This window comes from Pteropus alecto, unplaced genomic scaffold (genome assembly GCF_000325575.1).
Source record: "Pteropus alecto unplaced genomic scaffold, ASM32557v1 scaffold48, whole genome shotgun sequence".
Lineage (NCBI taxonomy): Eukaryota > Metazoa > Chordata > Mammalia > Chiroptera > Pteropodidae > Pteropus > Pteropus alecto.
In genome coordinates, this window is record NW_006442110.1 from 1301326 (window position 1) to 1319251 (window position 17926).

Sequence of the window (17926 nt, forward strand, 5' to 3'; positions counted from 1 at the left end):
GTGGCACCAGGGGGAGGAGCACAGAGAAGGCCACCTGTGCGTCCGGACTGGCGACTGAGAGCTGTGAGGCGTGAGTGGCGAGGTCACGAGGGGCTTACCGGCGTGCCGGCCGTCTGTCGAGAACAGCCTTGTAGGCCCCGTTGAAAGTTTTAGACTTTTCCCTAGAAACAGTGGAAAGTCACTGAAGGGTTTTAAGCAACATAAGATGATCTTCTATACCAAGATTGGCAAACTTTTTCTGTGAAAGGCCACATAGTAAATATCTCAGGCTTTGAAGGCCACGTGGCCTCTGTCGCAACTACTCACTTCTGCCTGCTGTAACGCACGGCAGTTACAGATGATACAGGGACACGTGGACATGGCTGTGGGCCAGGAACACTATTTATGGACACTGACATTTGATTTTCATTTCATTTTCAAATGCGATGAAATATTGATTCTTTTCAACCATTCAAACATGTGAAAACCATCCTTAGTTCATAGTCTATTCACAAACAGCCTGTGGGCCACTTTTGGCCCTGGTCTGTAAGTTGACTGATCCTGTCTCATACCCTCAAGAAGACCCCTGCCACCGCTCTGTGCAGCGGATGGGGGCGGTCAGGGGACGGAAGTGGGAGGACAGCCACGGGTTGGAGTTCACCACCGGGGGGTCAGGGACTGGTGTGGTGCAGGTGAAACGAAGAGGTGACGGATCTGAGATGTAATTAAAGGGAGCATCAGTGAGACCCTGCGATGTGGGAGACGTTACAGATCGCCTCAGGCGGCTAGCATGAGTCCTCAGTGGCTAATGGCGCCACAGGCTGGAGTGAGACATGGTAGAAGAGGGACCAGGATTGGGGGTGCACCGGGCTCGTTTAAACACCTGCCTTGTCTTCTGGCTATAGGGGCCCTCAGGGGACCCACACCGTCCCAGTGGTCCTAGAGACGGTGGCTGCACCTGCAGCTGCGCTTCCGGGGGTGTGCTGCTCCCAGGTCCTCATGTCACCTGAGGATGTGCCCCGACATACCCTCAGACAGCAGGCTTGTTTCCCTGTCGCCTTGGAAACAAAGGAGGTTGCAAGACCCACTGGGTTGCATGCACTCACACTGCTCACTCCGCCAGGAAGAGGGGGTGCGAGGATTCGAGTCCAGCCACAGGATGTGGCCGTTATTCCTGCTTTGGGGGAAAGGGGAAGTTGGGCTCCACATCTGGACCTTTGCATTCTGCATGACTGCTACCAAAATGTATGCCTGCATATACATCGTCAGTCTGACTGTTTCTGGATGGGCATTATCCCAAAAAATTGGACAGCATGAACATACCTTCCATTTCTTAGACCTCTGGGGAAGTCTTTCTTGTGGGCAGCTAAGTTTATACGAGCAGGATGGTCCTGTTGAAGGGTGGCATAGAGAGATGTCCAGTAGAGAGATGGTGCGGGCCACATGTGGAATTTAAAATGTTCGTGTGGCCTCATTAAAAAGTCAAAAGAAACAGGCAGAGTTAAGTTAGTATATTTAGCCCGATATGTCCAAAATGTTATCATTTCAGTATGTAATGGATATTGATAATTTTTTACATTCTTTATGCTACGTTTTCAAAATTTTGTGTATATTTTACACTGTGTATGACCTCTCTCAGGACCGACCACTCTTCAGGTGTCCCTTGTCCACTTGTGGCTGCTAGCCACCCAATGGGGACAGACAGCACAGGTACAGTAAGAAGTGTGGTGCTGGCAGTCAATGGGGTCGGTGCAGATTTTGGGAGAACTCTTGAAATAATCTTTGTAAATAGCCATTCATGCCGACTGGTGAATATGCTTTATTTTATATCTCATTTCGTTGCCCTAATTGTTTGTTATTACTAGTTTTGATCACTCTTAAACTTCATACTCTTTAATATGTTAATGACTGTGTTAAAATTTGGGGATTTACTTCTTGTTTGCTTTTCTTTCTTTCCGACCCTGACCCCCAGCTTCCTCCCCAGGTTTGGCCACAAATCTAGCAAAATTCATTCTTCACTGTAGCCAAACATCTCATTTCCTGCAGTTGATTGGGTCTGTCCCCTTGCATTTCAACTCAGCTTTATCTCTAGCTCATTCTATAGAGATAAATATCCTATTTCAGTAATTTTTAGGGAAACATTTTATGGCTTTTCTTGGCAGCACTTTTTTTCCCTTTTAGTTTAATAACCGTGACAGTTAATAAAATTCTTCATTTCTGTAACTCAGATCTTCATGTTATAATATTAACATATTGCTCATCGTTCCTCGGCAGGACATGTCTGAAGGCATAGTACTAGGCGGTAGTAAGCCCCCAGCCAGTATTTGAATGAATGATAATTTTGTGAACCAGTTTTACTTGGTTATTCTCTGTCTTGTCTGTCATAATAATAATTGCACCTTAATTTTTTTTCTCTCCTAGCATCTATTTTTAAAAGATTGGGAAGGAAGTGTGAGAAAGAATAAGATGATGTCAGTCCTGCTTAACTCATAGGAACAAGCGAGATAATTCGCGTGAAAATGTTTTGTAAACTCTTAAAACAGTGTCTCGCTTGTAGGTTGTGGTGAACAATTAAAATGTGGATTTATCTGCCTCGCATGCTCTCATCTGGCTCTGTGCATGGTGGAGATGAGGGGCGGCCTGCACATTAGAGTCATGGGGAGCACTCTTACAGAACACACTGGGACTCCTTATGCACCCCTTTTTAAAATTACAGTGCCGAGGGTAAGTATATTTTCAAAGGGCTTGCTCGGTGACTCTGCTGTATATCCGTGTATATGTGCACATCACCCCGCCCCCTCACAAAAGCAGCAACAACCAATGCTGCTGTTGACAACTACACCTTTTTTACTAACGTGGAAGCGGAGTAAGCACATAACTGGCATTGGGTGTCATGTAAGGAACAACATTGTTAAACCTGCATACAGTTATCCTTGCTCTTGGAGCAGTAATGACATATTCGGGTTGTAGTCCATTTATAACCCCAGGTGATTCTGCAATCTGTCTGCCGTTTGCAAACCTGGCTCCTTTTATTGCTGTTCATTTGCTCAGTGGCTCCCAGAGAAGCTCTTCTTGGCATTCACGCCCTGGCCCTGTGGCACTCTTGGACCAGCAGAATCCTGCAGAGGCGATGTGCCAGTGCCAGGCTTAGGAGTTGGCAGCTTCTGCTTTTGTGTTCTCCGGAGCCTCCAGTAACGTGTGGGCGGGACTTTAGGAAAGGACACGCGGGAAGAGAAGGTCTAGGCTGAGTCTTGCCCCCGGCCGCCATCAGCTAAGGCTACCACGGGCTGTCTGCAAGACCAGCAGAAGACCCAGCTGAGCCCAGCTCTCATTGTAGAATCGTGAACAGGCGAAATGGTTGTTGGGTTCAGCCGCTGGGTTTGGGGTGGTTTGTTATACAGCAGTGGAGAATTGAAACACTAATTTTCTGCCTTGGGGGGGATATATTTTTATAGTTATTGCTTTTTATCATTTTATTTTGAGGCTTCAGCTGAAGTAGTTGTTACTGTATGTTATTTTCTTAGATTTCAGATTAGATGTCATTATTAGAACGCATTTTTCTCCTAAGCTCATTATTTTTGTCTTAAGAGCAGTACTAATAATGACATTTATTAAGGACTTACTACATACTAGATAGTTTATATGTGTTTCTGTTTAATCACAATCACCTATAGGTAGAGACTGTTATTATCTCCATTTTCCAAACCAGGAAACAGACTCAGGAAACTTCCTACAGTCACAAAACTAATCACCATCCTGTTCTGCTTCGTAAAAACAGTAAATGTCTTCCCCTTTTAACTACTTTCTTTAAATCAAGTTTTATTGAGATATCACTTACCTATATGTAACAGTGTCCATTTGAAGTGTAAAGTTAGATGAGTTTTGATAGATTTATTCAGCTGTGTAACCATTACTCTAATCAAAATATAAAACATTTCTATCATCCCAAGAAGTTTCCTCACACTGATCTGCTTTCTATCTTTATGGATTAGTTTTCCTTGTTCTGAAATTTCACATAAATAGACTCTTACTAAATACTCTTTTTGCCTGGCATGTTTCAGTGAGCGTAATGTTTTTGACACTCGTCCGGTCGTCACGTGAGTGAGTAGTTGCTTTTGATGGCTGAGTGGTATTCTGTCGTGTGGAGGCACCGTAATTTGTTTCTTCGATCACTGTTGTTTGTCTCCAGCATTTCACTACTAGGAGTAAAGCTGCGGTGAGCATTTGTTCTGTCTTTGTGGACATACAGTCACTTCTCCTTGGTAAATACCTAGGGATGGGGTTGCTGGGTCACACAGATGTTAAGTGTATAATTTCATGAGAAATTTATACCATTTTACACTTCGGCCAGCAACAGATGAGAGTTCCATCCTCACCGACACTTCCTATCAGCGCTCTTGTTAACTCACACTAAGGCGGCTGTGCCATTTTGCATGCCCCCCAAAGTAGGTGAGGGTACCCCCTCCCCCTCCGGCACTGGGATTGTCGGCAATTTTTATTTTTACCATTTTAATGAGGGACGCTGTATCTCGTCGTGATGTTATTACAGTTCCCTAATGAATAACAAAGTTAAGCATCTTTTCACGTGCTTATTTCCCATCTTAATATTTTCTTTGTGTTATTTGTTTTCTTGAGAGTGTGTTATATATTTTGGATACACATCCTTTGTCAGACAGTATATTCGGCACATACTTTTCCAGGTCTGTGACTTTTTCCATTCCCTTAAGACTCTTGCAGAGCAATTAAATTTGAGAACTAGCGCTCTATACTGGGGAACTTGGTTTGGAGGTCGGCATCACCAGGGACGTGGCAGAAAGGGACAGTCCCACACCCTCTAGTCACTTGACCTTTTCCTTGAAGGCTCCTCAAACTGGAGTCTACACTCTTTTTATAGGGTATTATGGTCCAGTTGCTGCAGGACGCAGGTCAGATGCATCTCCATGGGTGCGCATTTGAACTTGGGTTAGTAAGGTAGAGCTTTCAAAACCGAGATCATCTTCCGTAGAGGTTGCTTGTGTTCGTGGTCGGGCCTGCGACACCCCACAACCACAGTGTCCAGTGAGATCTTTCTGTAGTGCTGAGAGCGAGGAGGGGAAGGGACAAGTCCATATACCGCCTTGGATTTTCAAGCATGATTAAATCGTTCAGAGGCACCGTCAACAAACCACGTGAATGGGGTAGACCAGTAGAGAAGCTAGAATGTTCATCGCGCTTCAGGAGGGGGCTTTAGAGGAGACCAGGAGGGAATGGGTTCCGACAAAGGCTACTGTGGACAGTGACTTATCCTGGCGCTTAAACTGGTAGGGAAGGAAGCGGTGGAGATGGGAGATTCGGGTTATGACGTTTTGGAGTGCCGTGTTCCTAATGTTTTTGCCTGTAGCCTGTGGTGACAAATGCATTTTACTTGGTGACCCAGTCATAAATGTGTGTAACTGAAACAAAAGTCTCGTCGAACACCTTCTACTCTGACGTTCCTATTTCCTTAAAAACAGTGCCGGTCACCGCTCTGTGCGTTGACTTCATGACCCGGCGCGGGTTACAGTCCCTGCTCAGAAAACATCTGCTGGGCGTCAGAGAACGAGGGCGCTGGGGGAGCGCACGCCCCGCTTGCCCCGCTTACGGATTGGTCCGTGGGAGGAGCAGATGTTGGAGGTGGCGTCGTCTGGGTAGAAACCAGTGTCATGGTGCGCTCCTGAGGTGTGTTGCTGGCATGGCACGGAGATGACAGTTGGTGGCTACACCGGTGAGCTCTAGGGCTAACCCGTCAGCTTGTATACGTGGACATCAGCATCCGCGAGGCGACGTTGAGAATCTGAGGCGAAAACGAAAGCAGTCCTAGGACCGGGCCGCGTCCCAGGTGCGTTAGGGACGTGCTCATGGACCCTTCTGCCGAAGGACTTGACGGACTAGTTGCCATATTTAAACCTGCTCCTCCCCGTTGTAGCCCAGAGAACAAGAAGCATGTCTGCTGTTCCAGAGCGTGGGTTTGAAGTGGGTGATATACAAGTAGTAATTTTTTTTTAGGAGAATAAGCATGAAAATTAGTTCAGAATTCATCTGAAAACTATTAAAAGTATTTTGTGTAAGCAGCACCTATTTTGCAGTCATCACGAAATGTGATTCAGTCAGCAGTCGTGAAAGTTTATCTTCTGTAGCGACAAGATTGGGCGAAAAAACTTAATGCGCCATATTATCATTGTAAACATATATACGTAACAGTGCTGTTTTTACTAGGAGAAGTTCAGATGAAACTTTTTAAAGATAATTATGATTTTTAAAGTTAGATTGGTTTTCAGTTTGGAGGAAGAGTACTCGGAAGTCAGTGTGGGATATTGGATATCTTACTTTCAGACCTTAGATGATAATGTGTCATGCCCTCAAGTGAGAGATACGTCTCCCTGTATGTTGATAAACACGTCTGGGCATGCGCTGCTTTTCGCTTGTTTCCATCCCTGCTGTGTTGTCATGTAACATTTCCCCAGGAGTCGATCTGGAGCTTGAGATCCTCCTCAGGTTGTACAAACTTAGGAGCCTTCGAGAACATGGTCGTTCCTGAAACATCTTCAGGAAATAACCTGGTGTTCCCGAATCTGAATTTGACAAGGACAAAGGCCCAAGTAAATGTGGGAGGTCGTTATGAGGAGAAATTTTTAAAGGTGATCAAGTGAAGGATAGAATTGCTGTAGACCAACAAAGCCTTGTGTTCACTATAAGCAAACTCTAAGGAAAACTTGACCAGAAAAGCTGAATTAACTGCTTGGAGGATGAAGATGTTCCTTAAAGCCAGACATTCCTAGAACCAGAATTGAGATTTATTTACTAAGATTAATTATGATTTAGTGCTGACATGTAAAGATTTCAACACTACTTGTCTAATAATCCTACTTTTAATGGAAACAGCAGGAAAATGTCAAGCGTAGCCTTCCTGTCCCTTCTTAATTTTAATAATTAATGATTTCTCCTGAGGGGAGAGTCCAGTGGAGGGGGGACCCAAGGGAGACCCAGCTTTTCTTCAGTCCCACTTCTGCTAATGAATAAGCCCTTTCTCCCGGGACCGTCTGATGGAGAGATCCAGCTGGCTCCCCGAGGGCTGGGCTTTTCAGTTCTGGTGTCCCCGTTACTCATGAAGATGATAGCTTGCCGTCAGCCTCCATTGTGCTTCGGGTTGGACTATGAGGTCTGCTTTAGCCAGAATGATTACTTAGGTTTTCGAGTTAAACATGAGTTTAGCCTGCCAAATAACGTATGTCCTTTATGCCACAAATGAGGAACTCCCCTTTGGATGCGTACCAGTAATTGTCGCATTTTTTAAATGTCCACTTGTTAGCCGTCTTGTTTGATGTGTATAATTTTATTTTCGGTTTGGTGGTGGTTTCCGAACTTTCACGCACTGACTCCCGAGGCCGCTGTCCCCCTCCTTTCACCCTTGCACGGTTAGCCCTACCTGGTACCAGTGCAGAGAACTGTAATCCAGTGATTCCTTCTGTTCCTCCGCTTTGGGGGAGTTTATCACACACATAATACTTCACCCCTTTCAGTACTATTTTTAATCTAGTTCTGCTTCCAGAAAAGTTATAAAAATTGTTTTAATCCCAAATTCCCTTTTTCCTTTGTATCTCTAGCCCATATACTTTTGGGGGCGGAACATTATCTTTCTTCCCTTCTTGCCATTCGTAAGCCAAAAAAAAAAAAACCACACACACACACACTTATCCTACATAAGGGCATCAAAAGCCCACCGGAGTGCCTGGAAATGCTCTTAGAAGTCCTAAAGGTCTTTTTCTTTCTTCCTAAATAAACTTCTTTTGCTTCAAGCAGTAGCATTCATGTAAATAAGAATTTTCTTGCCCTTTAAAAATTTTCAGTTTACTAACATAAAAGAGGATTTTTCTCCTTGCTGTTTTCAGTACATAAAACAGTTGTGCTATATTTTGAGCTAAATACTCTTTTATGAGCTGGCTTATATAACATGGCTTCTTTTGAACACAATCCATTCGAAATGCGTGCAGTTCCTAGACAGCTACTGTAGCCCAAGGCCACAGGCCGGCCCACGCTTGGGCACCAGTAAGTACTGAATGTTTTTTAATCTCTATGGAACTATGTTTTCCTAGTCACATGTATAAAATTAAGATCTTTTGTAGTATCTGAATGTGTGAGAGTGCCGTTTGGAGGTCTGAGTTTAAATCTCATTCGTCCAGAAACCCGAGTATCTGCAGGGTCTCTGTAGACTAATAATTGAGATAACTTCAAGCCCTAAAAAGAAAGAAAATAGGCTCGTGTGATGGAGTGACGTTAGGGAATGGGTGCCACCTTAGATGGGGTAGTTTTAGTGACGCCTTCTCTGAAGAAGGGACATTCGAGCTTAGACCAGAATAAGGACAAAAGTGAGTCATACCTTCAGCGATCTGGGGGATGACTAGAACAAAGGCGCTGAGGCGGGTAGGGACTTGGCAGGGACTTGGCAGGGACGGAAGGGATGTGCCTGGAGCCTGGGGAGGGCCCGGGAGTGGGGAGTGGTAGCGGGCGAGGTCAGGGAGGTGGGCAGAGCAGGGCCCAGCGGGGAGGGCCTGCCGTTGCGGGCCATGGTTCGGAGCTGGCAGTTCATTCTAATCGCAGTGAGGATTTTCAGCCGAGAAGTATCATTTAATTTTCAAAAGCTCTCGTAGGCTGCCCTGTGGAGAGTGATTTCAGTAATTCTAGAGACACTTTGAACTCTGTGTTCAGCCGCTCCATTGAGCAGTAAATAAACCAGCCAACTTGGGGCCTGGGGGAGGAGGGAGCGCGTTTCTAGTCGTCTCCCAGCAGCGCCCACTTATAAGCCAGCTGTTGAATTAATAAATTTCTAAGTCTGTGGGGACTGCCTTGGGTGTGAAAACGTGGCGCTTGCACTGCTCCTCCGTGGTGTGGAGGAAGGCTCGCAGAACCGAAGCCCCCGGGAGTATGAGCCTCATGTTGGCAGACCCCCCTCTCGGCTCTCCCGCAGCTCAGCTCGTCTGAGGGGGAAGTCGACAGGTGCGCGTGTGGCACACGTGTTCAGTAACGCGGAGGACGCCGAGGGCAGGAAGGGTTTGGGATGAAACTAGGGAGGAACCACTTCCTCTCCTCTTTCCTGTGATATCAGAATCTGGACTTTGTTCTTCGCTGCTTCTTCCCAGGGAAGCCTGCTCCAAAGGCCTCCGGTAGAAACTTTAACACAGAGAGGAGCGAGAACTTAGGACTCTAGTGCTTGGTTTGTTAATGTACAGGCTCAGTCATTACTGCTGGTTTTGCGAAGTCCAGAACATTTCTTAATTGTCTTCTCTGTGCCCGGCACGCCCAGGCCTTTGATGCTGGGTGACTGAGACCGGATTTCTGCTGTCACACAGTTTTTTCAATAAAGACTTTGTATTTTTTCCAGATTACCCTCTTTAGAAGCTATACCCGCTAATACTTGTTAACAGCCACATATGAAAGCACCCAAAGAAACTAATCATATTTTATTAATTTCCATATTAAAATTAATAGCCAGATTTCAAGGACACCAGAGAAAATCAGCTTAGCTTTGACCTTGTTTAAGATTTTGTTTACCTTTAACAGAATATGCAGTATGCTTGTTGGTAATATTTTTTAATGTCACAAAGGTATTTCGTTCATAATAGCTTAATTGCCTAAATTCTTGTATAAGCAAATTAATAAAATTAATTTCCTTTTTTGAAATTGCCTAAATGCTAATTAAAAGAATGTTTTGTTCCCATACCTTCATCTGTCAGAGTGAGTTTTTTATGTAAAATCGGAGGGTTAAATTTTTGTGCCTTGATACGCCAGTGTATACTGAACTGTTGCTTGCTTTTACAGGGAAATCCTCATTGACGATTCAGTTTGTCGAAGGCCAATTTGTGGACTCCTACGATCCAACCATAGAGAACAGTAAGTGTTGTTTCCAAGGATTTATAAACTGAGAAGCTGGCCTTTTGCATACAAACAGCCATTGTGTATTCCTGGCGGCCGCATTGCAGCGGGGGGGTGCTCACTTAAACCTATACATCTCCAACTGGAGTCCAAAAAGCTTTCAAAAACTTTCCCCACCTTACAGTGAATGATTTTTTTATTCAGTGTCCGCATCCTGCCATCTAGAAATTGTTATTCAATTCCATGGGAATCCAGAGTCCTATATTAAAACCTCATATTCCAGGCTCTGCTTTAAAAAAGCTAGAAATAGAGTGTGCAACCTCGTCCCCCATCCCCACCCTAACAGTAGCCCTATTTAGGGATTCAGAGCTTGAAAAGAAGAGATGAAAGCACTCCAGATCCTTTGTGCCTTACTCCTGGGGAAGCTCTAGCAGCCCCAACCCCAACCCCTTCCAGTCCTGAAGGCTTCGGGAAGGCTGCAGAGAAGGGAGCCGTCTGGGGCTGGGGAGACCAGCTGCACCACTGAAAGAAACAAAGTCTGTTGGCCTTTCGGGCCATGTGCAGAACAAAGCACCAAAGACTAGAACCAGCCACAACCTTCACCTTGTCCAATTTCAATCTTTGGTTTCAAAATATTCCTGAAGGATTCTAGGACTCTGGGCCAAGTCTTGGTTCTAGGGGTCACGGAGGAGAATCTGAAACGCTTCCATCCAGGGAAGTTGCTTGGCTAGAAGCTGGTCTTCTTTCAGGCCATCTTAGGATCCCAGAGAACCTGGAACCAGTCTTCCCAGCTTCTTGACACCTGGAATTTGTCACCAGGAACATGCAGATTTAAGCATGGGATTCATGAAAACCCAATTGGCATATTAGAAATGAAGCCGACTTAACAGCTAGATTCACAGACTTTTAACAGCTAGATTCTTAGACTCCACCTGCCTAGAGCTTGCAAGAGAGACTTAGAAAGAGGCTTGCAACGCGGAGTTGACAGACTACAGCCCACAAGCTAAGCATGGTTTTTACATTTTTTTTTGGTATTTGAAAAAAGTCAAAAGAATAATGTTTGTGACGTGAAAGTGACATGAAATTCAAATTTCAGCATGTATACGTAAAGTTTGATTGGAATACAGCCGTGCTCAGTCACGCACATAATGTCTGTGGCTGCTGCTTCTCTATGATAGTGGACTTGCTAAATATTACAAGAGAGACCGTAAGGCCCACAAAGCCCAACATTTGCTATCTAGCCCTTTACAGGAAAAATTGGCTGACCTCTGGCTTAAAATATTCAGCTGTCCTTTGTGTCCCAGTATGCTAATGGCAGGGAAGGAAACATTGGTTGCTAAACTCACTCTGGGCAGACCCATGTTTGAAAGTAACTTCTGCCTTATCTGGAAGGAGGGGTCCTCCTTACATCCTGTTGATTGTTTAGTTACCACTTACAGATCAGATACCACTGTGAGGAGCAAATTAATTTGAATGCTAAGCAGACAAGTTTGGTTATCTCTCCTTCGGAATGAGAATACAAGAAAACCAAACGGAGATCTTGGCCTTAGTATTTGCTATACAAAGCAATTTAGAATTTCGCCTCCTTAAAGAGATAAGGCTCATTTGGGAATTTTCTTCGTAGAACAATAGAAGATAGTTTTCATGGTAAGATCTGCTTATAAAAGTGGTTTTTATAATTGTGTATCTTCTGTGCCATTTAAAATTGAGTCAGAAGGGAAATCATGGTGTTGTATGTAAATAGTTTCTTCATATTTTAGTAATGGATCAGATGGAAGTCTAACTTCCTCACCTTGGTATTCCGACAAACAGTGAAATGACTACTTCGAGGCGCTCAAAATCATCTTTAATCGTGTTTTTAATGTTTTCCTAATACTTTGCGTTTAATAGTAAAGACTTGTTCAGTCTCAAAAATGAATTCGATGAAAGTCTTTAGTCAAGAGCAGAAACGGGCATCGGAGTATATGAGTCCCTCAGAAGTTCATGAGGGGTGTTCAGACATCAGATTCTGTTTCCCACACTTCTGACAGTAACACAGCGCAGGAATCGTCCTCCACCCTTCCCCCGCTGTTTCGTAGAAAAACATTCATTGTTTGGCTAACGGAATTAGAGAAAATGGAGTGGTTATCATAAACTTGTTGCTGGCGACATAAATGAATGAATGGCTTTATGGTTTTTAAAAAACTATTTTCTAAATCTGGAACAAATCTAGTAATTTACATATAACTTTAATATGGAACAGGTTGTTTAGAACAAATGTTCAGCGGTGACACATTTCTGTGAAGCGTCACTGCAAAAGCAAAAATTCTGGGACCATGTCATCTTTTAAAACAGGAGAATCATGATAAAGCCACATATTTTTGAGTTTGGAAAATTTTTTAAACCGGAAATACTGCCTGCGCAAATGCGCTTGATTATCTACTCTCGTATTAATCTAATAGCTCACCGTGAACTAAATTGATAACGATGACATTTAGTGGTAGTTTGTCATTTAAAGGAGGAATCACAGCAGTTCAAAACTTCTGCCATCTCAAGGTAGGACTGTTGATGAACCAATAAAGTTCCTCTCAGAAGGCGGGGAGATTCTAATTAGGAGTCTGGCAGCAGCATCAAGCGTCGCATGGCAGGTTGACTTCTCGTGGGATGTGAAATGAACGAAGAGCTCTCGGTGCCCGTTAGCGCGGCGGGTCTTACCGGTGAATGCCAAACCTTCGAAATCGCTACTACCTGGCTTAGTAGTAGGTTTTACTAGTAAGTAGCTATTAGTCTGCAATTTGGGGATTTTAGGTTGGTAATTGGATTAATTTCTCCAATTAATTGAGAGAGTTGCAGGCAAGTGATGTCAGGAGCCAGCCAGCGCCCCTTCTCCCCGGGGTTCCGTTCGCTCCTGGTCTCTGGAACCGACAGGCATCTCTCTCATACGCTTCCCTTTCTCTATAGTAACAAGAAGAGGCAGTTTCCCATGACAGATGGAAGGTCTTCAGTTTCATTCTACTGCTTTGTGTAGGAGGCTTTGCATCCTTTTTATGTGCAAGGATCTACTAAGACGTTTATTACCATTTTATTTATTGTCTGTCTGACGTACAGTTGCATCTTCTCTCCCACCTCTGTGCTCCTGCCTCGCTGACCAGGATTTCCCTTGTCTCCTTGGCTGACTCTCCTTCCTGTTTCTGACCTGCTGGCACAGGGCACCCCTGGGCCTCAACGCGGGGCTCAGGTTTCCTCTGCTCTTGCTCTCTGGTGGTCGTCCCCTCTTGAGAACTCGCCCGTCTCACGGAACCCCAGCGCCACTGCCTCCCTTGAGCCCGGGCTGTTTTATTTAGCTGCCTTCATTTCCCCCAGGTGTTTACTAGGCCCCTCAGACGGAACGTACCTAGACCAGCTCCTCATTCTGCCCGCAGGCTTGCCTGTGTTGGCAGATGGCAGCCGTGCATCCAGAAACTTCGGAATCTTCCGTCTCTCCATTCTTCACACCCAACTGGAGTCACTCAAGAGAGCCTTTCGCTCTCCCTTTGAAATGGGTCCAGGACTCACCGACGCCTCACGCCTCCATCCCGCCCCCGGTCCCTGCATTGCGGGCTCACGCCGGCGCCCCTTGTCCGTTTTTCTGTTCAAAGCGTAACCAGAGCGATCCTTTCAAAATATAAAGCAGATCGGGTTACTCCCCTGCTCAGAACCGGTCGTTTCCCATCCCATTCAGAGTAAAAATCCGAAGCTCTTACCGTGACCTCCGAGGCCGCCTGCCTGCTCCCCCGCCTAACCGCCCGCCCGCGGGTCTCAGCCTCGGCCGTGCTCACGTCCTTGCTTTTCCTCGCTGAGCTTTCCACTCGCCGCTGAACCTCTGCCCACGCGCTCCTCCCGGGGAAGGTCCCTGACAGTGTTCTGATGGGTCTTCCTGCCTTCGTTGGGATGTCAGCTCCCCGAGGCCCCTAGAACAGTGCTAGCGGTGAAAATGGGCGCTCAAAAAATAGCTCGTGAATGAATGAATGAATGAATGATGGTGTTTTGTTTCTATAATTTCATAATTATACTTCATAACCACAATTACTTAGTTCTACTTGAAGGTGGCTGTTTTACTGCTCACCAGCATTTCTTCTGTGATTTTCATTGAGTCTAAAATGCGCTTTTGGACCTTAGCAGGTATCTAAGGCAGGTTTTCTCACGGGTACCTCATGACCGCCCCCTGGCAACAGTGATCGAAAGCACAATCATGCATTGCGCATCCCAAGTTAAGAGAAGTTATGATACGAAAAAAAATACAATAGAAACTTCTCTTAGAATTGATGAGACAGGTTACATTGGGTATTCCCAGTATTCAGTATTTCTTGAAATATTCTGATTTAATTTTCATCTGCTTTAATTATTATCTTAAGAGGTTATTTCCAGAAAAGGCGCAAGGATATCAAGTGTGGCAGTTGGCTTGAGTAGTCTGGTCTGACTTCCACTCACCTGTTCCAGCAGCCCTGCTGGCATTAGAAGAGCAAGGTGCTGGTCTGAGTCTCCAGAGTGTTGCTTCTCTTCCAGCCGTCCTTTCCCTGTGGAACGCACCATTTAGCCAAGATCTCCTCTGTCCTTGTCGCTTTCCATTTTCTCTCCTAACTGTCATCTGTTTTGGCTTTCCCTTTTGGCTGTCTTACAGAGTGGGCAAAAGTGCATGGAGCAGATTCTGTGCCTGGCTCTGAGGGTAGAGTCTGTGCCTGGCTCTGTCAAGTTGAACGGACAGCCAGGAGACGTGAGGACTCGTGAGCCAAGATGCCTGGGACAGGGTGCAGAAGAAATCTGTTCCGTGTGGTTGTCACAGTTCCAGATGGTTACTTGTAATAGTCAGTTACTATTAATAGTTCTTTCCTCTTTTGTCTATATTTGAAGTCTGTCTCCTTAGAATTCTGAATTGACTTTTCCGGAAGTTATTTGAGTCTAATTTATTTCCCCTGGGTAAGGAAAAGAAGTTGTGACAAATCGCTTGGAGCCTTAAGCTAAGTGGGAATGATGGCTTCACAGAGAACATCTGTTCCATTGCTGTTTTATCTGTTAATAAAATTGTTGATTCTTCTGTGTTAAAAAAATAAGCACTTCAGTTAATAGTAGCTCTTTGTGTTCTGACACCAGACTTCTATAAATCAATGAAAAGTTTCGTGCTTTTGGTTCGTTCTACACATCAACTTTTATGTGACATATTTCACTTTTCCACAAGAGAAAGGACTGTCCACAGAGCATTCAGATTACTTTTATCAGATCTGAATTATTGCTTGATCTCAGTATCTTTGAAAAAGTTCAGGTTTACCCAGTCTTGATTTTAGTCAGCCAGTGTTTTTTGGTTAAATAATCGAAGTAGGAAAGCAGCTGTAAACCCAGAGATTTGTCCTTTTTTGTTTTATGGAACCTTTTTCAGGCGAATATTAGGGACTCTGCTTACTTGGTTATTATTGTTCAAACTTTGATCTAAAGTTAATTTTTTTTTAGCTAACTATTTAATTTCCTTTTCCCCTATAGCTTTCACAAAATTGATCACAGTAAATGGACAAGAATATCATCTTCAACTTGTAGACACAGCTGGGCAAGTAAGTATCTCTAGTGTCGCTGACTCTTGTACAGCGTGTGTGACAGTCGCGGCCTGGCATCGATGCTTAACCATGGCAGCAAGGCCAAGAAAACTCAGGATTTATGTGTGATCGAATATTGATGATTGTCTACTTTGTCATTTCTAAGACATTTCTTGGCAGCTTTTCAAATAATTTGATTTTCTTTTTTAGAATTGTTTTAAATATATTCATAACCTTGTGAAGGTTTATGTTTATTACAGGAATATGGTTTTCTATTTTCTGAGCTTTTAATTTTTCATCAGAGACTCATGTTAGTGTGTTTTCTCCCTTTGTAATATGTGTTCTCTCCCACAGTAAGAGCAAAAATAAGTCTTTTCTAGGGGGAGGGCATGAGAAAGGTACAGGGCAGAAACGCGCTAGCTTAGAGATGGGTTATGTGATCAGTGAATTAAGGGGCATCGATTTGATTTGCTACACAGTGGGCAATTGCCAGAGGTTAAGTAACCCCCAAAAAAGATACTGCCAGGTCAATGTGGCAGCGGTGTGGGGAGTGGGTTGCCAGGGGAATCGACTGGAAGCAGAGGATAAAGAAATTAAGAGAACTTGAGGGGAACAAAGAAACCCCTTTTGACAGCTTAATTTCTCCATTACCATGGCACGCAGTCCAGCTTTTACTAGAAACCATTCTGTTAGGCGGAATGTATTCCGTTCACTGGAGAGTAGCGGGGATTGGAAAGAAGCTGCCATGTCACTTTCTGACTCCTCACCTTGTATCTTATAATCAGCAAAGGACCAGACTGGCAGGAGGGGTGAGTGTAGCATGATCCCGTCGGCCATGTTCAGTGGAGGTTTTTTTCCAGAACTCAGGGGAACTGGGATGGGCCTCTCCTGGTTCGAAGAATGAACCCCCTCTGCCTTATGCGTGGGAGTGAACGTGGAAGGAAAGTGTAACCCACAAGTGAAGCAGGAGAATAGCTCTGCTGAGTCATCATGGCCCAGAAGAAACCCTGGGGTTTCGGTTCTGGAAGCTTCACATAAAATAAATCAAATGTGTGTGTCACAGAGATGTGACACGCAGCTCTCATTCACCCAACACACTCCCACGAGGCAGTGGATATACTGGGCTTGCGTCATCAGGCCTCGTGGCGGTCGGCTTAGAGCAGAGCCGTCCTTGGCCCTTACTGCGCATCGACAAGATGGGGGCTTAGAGCCTCTTGGAACATAGGGAGCAAAAGCAGGCTCCACGGTGGAGGGATGACACACAGGATGCAGCTTATCTTGGAAATTAGTGTCAAAGAGCCTCTGGGCTGGGACCTTCTGTGGGATTCTTAGGGTTTGTAATCTCTTCTAGTTAAGGTGACTATGTAATTTATTGCCTAAAATAAGACACTTTTAAAGTGAAGGGGCACTGGTGTAATTATGCCGGGACAACTGGAATAAACCCACAGTGTCATGGGCGAAGAAATATGGCCATGCCATTTATGCTGGGACTCTGGACTCTGTCAGGATTTCAGCTTGCTTTTATATCTTTGTTTCAAGTTTTCATTAAGCTCATGGAAGTGGGGATAAGGATGTAAATTGATGAATCACTGCCATGTTATGTTACTGTGGAAATACATTTCCTCGTAGGCTGGGAGAAGCAGTACTTCCTAGTGGTTTGCTGTGTGGGCTCTGCAGTCACAATGCCTGGGTTCGGATGCTTGCTTTTCTTACCCAGTGACCTTGAGACAGTTAATGAACTTCTCTGCGCCTCAGATAGTTTATCTGTCAAAATGTTGGTAATAATGGTGTGTGCCTTCCTGGGATTACTGCGTTTAGAGTAGATTCGTGAGTTTGCAGAGGATTTATTTGATCCTCATTTGCAGATCTCGATGCTGCCGAGGCTAGAGCGGTGGCCTAGCATTGCCACTCAGTCGACGTGCGCAGCCGGAGTGGGGAAATGCAGGCGTCTCATGCCTGGAGTAGACCTGTCCTTGGAGACGGTTCTCTGGAGACAACATTTATTCATATTGAGTCTCCTGATCAGAGTGGAAGCTGTGTTCTTCTGAGGTTCTGTTTTGTTCTAAAGCATAAAGGCGAACTTGGCCATCACATGCCTGTAACTGTTTTAACTGTGGAGTGATACAAAGAATGACCCCAAAAGGATCCGAGATCTCAGGGAGCGAGCGTACGCTGTGTGGGTGGCCAGAGCAAGGTCCATTCTAGCTCTGCTCTTCTTGCTCCTTTGGTTCTGTTTCCGCCAGATAAGAATATTTAGAGAATTTTGGCATGACATACATCCAGATTCAGCTACTTTGAATAATTTGTTCTCATGGCAGCTAGGACTTCACAGTTAGGAGACCGGGAAATAAAAGATTCTGCTAGTACTTACCATTCATGACGGTATGATACAGGCATTTTTTATCTGCTGCGGTCCCACCCTCCTCCCGTAGAAATTAGATGAAATGACACTAACATTTACTGCTCTGGGATCTGCTTTTAAATTGGGTTCATATGGGCTGGCTCTGGAGTTAAGG

General features: G+C 44.8%; 1 protein-coding gene across 1 annotated transcript in view; it reads left to right on the plus strand.

Moving 5' to 3' along the window:
* Positions 1 to 9746: 9746 nt before the first annotated feature.
* RHEB (Ras homolog, mTORC1 binding) overlaps positions 9747 to 17926 on the plus strand; it is a gene marked incomplete at its 5' end in the record, with an annotated part of 18856 nt that continues 10676 nt past the window's right edge. Inside the window, 2 exons of the mRNA XM_025038997.1 lie at positions 9747 to 9885; positions 15361 to 15428. Of these exons, the coding sequence (XP_024894765.1) occupies positions 9747 to 9885; positions 15361 to 15428 (207 nt within the window). The remainder of the gene's footprint in view (positions 9886 to 15360; positions 15429 to 17926) is intronic.